The sequence below is a fragment of the Oratosquilla oratoria genome, unplaced genomic scaffold (assembly GCF_046742065.1).
Source record: "Oratosquilla oratoria isolate Oo_2021 unplaced genomic scaffold, ASM4674206v1 SCAFFOLD123, whole genome shotgun sequence".
Taxonomy (NCBI): domain Eukaryota; kingdom Metazoa; phylum Arthropoda; class Malacostraca; order Stomatopoda; family Squillidae; genus Oratosquilla; species Oratosquilla oratoria.
In genome coordinates this window covers 390,001-395,000 of record NW_027467480.1, presented here as the reverse complement: position 1 = coordinate 395,000, position 5,000 = coordinate 390,001, and the positions used below count along the sequence as shown (strand labels likewise).

At 42.0% G+C, this 5,000-nt stretch overlaps 1 protein-coding gene across 1 annotated transcript; it reads left to right on the top strand.

The window, feature by feature from the left end:
• Positions 1 to 1,716: 1,716 nt before the first annotated feature.
• On the top strand, positions 1,717 to 4,715 carry LOC143022599 (uncharacterized). Its single transcript, XM_076180896.1, has 2 exons — positions 1,717 to 2,061; positions 4,644 to 4,715. Exons 1-2 carry the CDS (start codon positions 1,717 to 1,719, stop codon positions 4,713 to 4,715), a joined length of 417 nt encoding a protein of 138 aa, XP_076037011.1.
• The last annotated feature ends 285 nt before the right edge of the window (positions 4,716 to 5,000 follow it).

Below are 5,000 nucleotides of genomic sequence, written 5' to 3'. Positions count from 1 at the left end.
TGTGTGTGTGTGTGTGCGTGTTTGTGTGTGTGTGTGTGTGTGTGTGTGTGTGTGTGTGTGTGTGTGTGTGTGTGTGTGTGTGTGTGTGTGTGTGTGTGTGTGTGTGTGTGTGTGTGAGTATGTATGTGTGTGCGTGTGTGTATGTATGTGTGTGTGTGTGTGTGTGTGTGTGTGTGTGTGTGTGTGTGTATGTATATATATATATATATATATATATATATATATATATATATATATATATATATAAAGTTATGTATACATTGTATTATAGTTGCTTTGCGATATTCCTGCACTTTACTTCCCGGTTGTTTAACCCGGTGATGGAAAGCCTGGGTGTCAGGCAATCTAGGTCCTCGGCTTATCAGCCGCAATCCCAGGGTGTAGTAGAGAGGTTCCATCAAGCCCTCAAAAGAATCCTAAGGACCTTTTGCTTGGAAAACGGAAGGGACTGGGACGAGGGAGTAGATCTCCTGCTGTTCGCCATCCGAGATAGTGTTCAAGAGTCGTTAAGTTATAGCCCATTTCAGTTAGTTTATGAACATGAGGCATGGGGTCCCCTTAAAGTTTTGAAGGAGAGCTGGATAAGCAATGGGCCTGTGACCCCGTTGGCCTCCTATGCGTATAAGTTTAAGGATAAACTTCACTTAGCCATAAGTCTTGCCCATTCAAACCTAGAAGGTGCTCAGATCAAAATGAAGCACCAGTTTGATAAGTCAAAAGGAGCAAGAGATAGGTATTTTAAGAGTGGAGATAAAGTCTTAGCTTTCTTACCATTAAAAACTAACCCTCTTCAAGCTGTGTATAGTGGACCGTATCAGGTCTTAGGGCACCAAGGTCAGGCTAACTATGTCCTCCACACTCCAGAGAGACGCAAGAAAAAGCGTCTAATGCATTTTAACTTGTTGAAACCCTACAACGATCGTATTGAGGGTGTGGTAGGAGATAGTGCGGAGGCTGACCTCCGTCACCTGCGTGCTTAGTAGTCCCGGAAGTTAGTGAAGAAAGTGATGAGTGTTTCTCTGAAGCTCTTAGTGGGTCATGTGTTAAGATGGAAAACTCAGTGATATTACGAGACCCCATTGTGAAGTTAGAACATCTCTCTGGTGCCCAAGCGAAGGACATAGAATCCCTGCTACGACCGTACGTGTGCATATTCGGTGATCACCCTCGCCCCTGCTCAGCACTGGAGCACGACGTGGAGACCCATGGGGCCCCTCCCATCTGCCAACGTCCTTACCGCCTGAATACCTTCAAGAGGGAGTACGTCCGAGCTGAGGTGCAACGTCTCCAAGAGCTCGGCATTGTACAGCCCAGCCGCAGCTCGTGGTCATCTCCGGTGGTCCTCGTGCCGAAGCCAGATGGGTCGATGCGATTATGCGTCGACTATCGACGGGTCAACGCGGTAACGGAAGCATAGACGACGTGATCGACGACGTGGGTTCGGCGCGGTGGGTAACCAAGCTCGACCTCCTCAAAGGCTACTACCAGGTCCGACTGACTGAGCGCTCGAGAGCCATCTCCGCCTTCGTCACCCCAGAGGGACTGTACGAATTCTCCGTTCTTCCCTTTGGGTTGCGGAATGCCCCGGCCACCTTTCAGCGCCTGATGAACCGCCTCACAGCTGGGATGGACGGCGTCCGGTACTATCTCGACGATATCGTCGTTTTCGGGGACACCTAGGAGTTGCACCTGAGTCGCCTGAAATCTCTCTTCGCTATGTTGGCTGGAAACAATCTGACGGTGAACCTCGCCAAAAGCGAGTTCGGCCATGCTCGGGTCACCTTCCTGGGGCATGTGGTCGGGCAGAATGAGGTCCGACCCATTGCAGCCAAGATTGCGGCCATCCAACGATACCCGGTACCAGAAGACAAAAAAGCAGTGATGAAATTGCTGGGGATAGCAGGCTATTACCGGCTCTTCTGTCCAAATTTCTCATCTATTGTGGCCCCGATGACCGACCTCTTTAGGAGCAAGAAGGACTTTAGGTGGTCGCAGATGTGCCAGGAATCCTTCGAGAGCTTGAAGACCCCACTATCCAACGCGCCCGTTCTACGAAGGAAGGTGAGGGAGATTCCGTGTTGCACCAAGTTGGATATTACTCGAAGAAATTTAACAAGCACCAGAGAAATTATGCCACCGTTGAAAAGGAGGCACTTGCGTTGTTGTTGGCCCTCGACCATTTTAGAGTTTATATAGGTAGCACAATTCACCCAGTGCTAGTGCGTGCAGACCACAACCCCTTGATATTCGTTGAAAAGATGAAGAACACTAAGCAAAGACTTTTAAGATGGTCGTTGGCACTACAGCTCTTTAATTTGAGAATCTGACATATACGTGGGTGAGAAAACGCCATAGCCGACTCGCTATCACGTGGTTCAGCTCTCACAGGAGATGTTCCTTATGCTAAGAGGTTGGTTATATCCTAAGTGTAGTATACTCATTTTTGTGTTTGATTTTGGTTCTTTTGTGTGGTTATTACTTGTCTTTTATAGTGTAAATTTTTCTGTGCAACTATGTACTGTGGGTTTTTTTCGATGTTCTCCTTCCATCTAGGTAGAGGTGTTGCGGGCCCGTCCATGGCCTTGACCTTGACCGGGTCTTGATGGCTATTCCACCTTAGTCAAGGAGCTCGATTGGTATGTGATCCGGTCCCTGCGACTTTTTCTCGGCGGATTTGCTTCGTGTGGTCCAAGTGTGACGTCATACATGTTGCAAGGGATCTCAGTGTGACGTCATGGAGAACCTGATGAGACTCTGACTGAATACCAGGTAATAAGGTAAAAACTTTGGTCGATGAGGCCCGTTTATTTCTTTTATTTATTCATTTTTATTTTATTTTTTTTTTATCTTCCTCCTCATTTTTTCATGGAATATACAATGAAAACGCTCAGACCTGCGCCAGGCCTAGGTCCAACAGAAAACCATGAGAGCCCCAGGGTCTTTTTATTTTTTTCGTTTCTCTATTTTTGTGCAAGATAAACGATTTTACTCCTCTCAGGAGGAGCCCCAGTGAATACATTGGTTAGTTTACACCATATCTCGAAACCTTCGAGATCTCGTGCAAATTCTCTAATGCATTTCCGGGGCTCCCCCCCAGCTGAATAAAATCCTTGACCAATCCCATCGAAATGTAGGGAGTTCTCCGAAAAAGGCATTTTAGCACCAATGTGTTTTCTTCTTCTTCTTCTTTTTTTTCTTTTTTTTCTTCTTAGGAGACTTCTGTGTCTCGATGTATAACCATTACCTCTGGAGATCCTGTGCGTTATTTTCCTTCCAAGGCCACTTCTGCATAAACGAACCTGAACTGACCTTCTGCAGTCGCTCATGGGGCTTTTCCTTCTCGGTCCTGTCGTCATGTATATATATACATACATACATATACATACATACATATATATATATATATATATATATATATATATATATATATATATATATATATATATATAAAACGGGTATTAGAAAATTTATTATGGAATTTTCTCTGAACTAGCATATTTGAATTTTGAAAACAGGAAAGTCCCGATATTTAGGAAAATATTTAGTAAATGTTACCTGCATAAATTCTTTAATGACTAAAATTAGATATCTCACATTTTGGAAACGTTTCTACTTCAGAGTGGAAAGTAATGACCATTTTAATTCATGGATTTAGCTCTGACTCAGATTGGCTGTCACTTTAGTTTGTCCTGGGACTTGAGTTGGTGAAGAAGTATTCAGCTATTTCCCTGTTTAATTATCGTTTATTGAAAACGAAGAAATAAAATCCCGGAACCCTATGAAAGTCGGACAGATCAATCTTTTAATGCAGGGTACATCCATGAAAGAGCTACAAGAAGCGAAAAATTCTAAATGCCACAGAAAGGCTTAGTTTAACTGAAAGGAAAAGAAGAAGAAAAACATCTGGTATTGAGCTCAATAAGGAAAAAATAAATGTGCCAGAAAAAAGAAAACTCAGATAGTGAAAATTGCTCTTGGTAAAAAAAAAAAAGAAGAAAAAAAAAAGAAAGAAAAAATACCTTGCGCATGAGTCAAAACCATGTTGTCTGAAGATGAAATTAATTAGCATTCCAGGATTGTGATTAACATGCTTTTGGAAGTTGGGTAGCGAGCAGATCGGCCCAGGAAAAAGCCACAATTCAAAAAGACTCTGATGAAACCTCGACTTGAATGGTCTAAAACAGTATGTTCGATGGACTCCAGATGACTGGAAAAAGCCTTGTGTAATCTCTGCATTGAGGTAACATGATACTAGAGTGAATTAAAGTTGATTAGAATTAAATTTCCATAAAAGTAATACTAAAATATCCCAATTTCTATTGAAGCATCACTAGATTTCATAATCTTGATTAAATTCTTTGACTTTCTTCCACCGAGGCAAATACTCTTCTAAAGTCAATGTGTCAGCTTATCTGTCTATTCATTTTCAAAATTACAATGTCATTAAAATTGCATTTCCCAACTAATTTAATTATATATATGTATAAACAATATGTTTTGATATAGTATTATCGATTCTGATGTACTATGAAAAAGTAAAACACCCTTTTGGATCCAGGAAATAATGTGACACTTTATCTCTTTCTTTCTTTATTTTACTTTATTCTATGTTATTCTGTTTTTGTACTTATTTACTATTATAGTTTTTTAATACTGTCAAGGACACCTCTAGTCGTATCGGAATTGAGAGCCAATTTTCGCAGCCGTCCTCTTGACGTTCTTTTGTCGATCGGAGGCACTTTTGTACACAAATGCTCTAAAGAAAACACACGCACATACACATACATATATGGTATAGTCGTATACCACGTCATGTATTACGACGGGGTTGGGAGGTGCTCTTGACTCCTTCTTTCCCCGCCATCTCTAACACAGCACTGGCGCCTACAGAAGAATCAAAGTCAAGTTAAGCATACGACTATGTAAACATATTGTTACAAATCTTACGAGTACTTTCGACTTGTAACATAAAATATTCTAAGATGATATGAATCATTCCC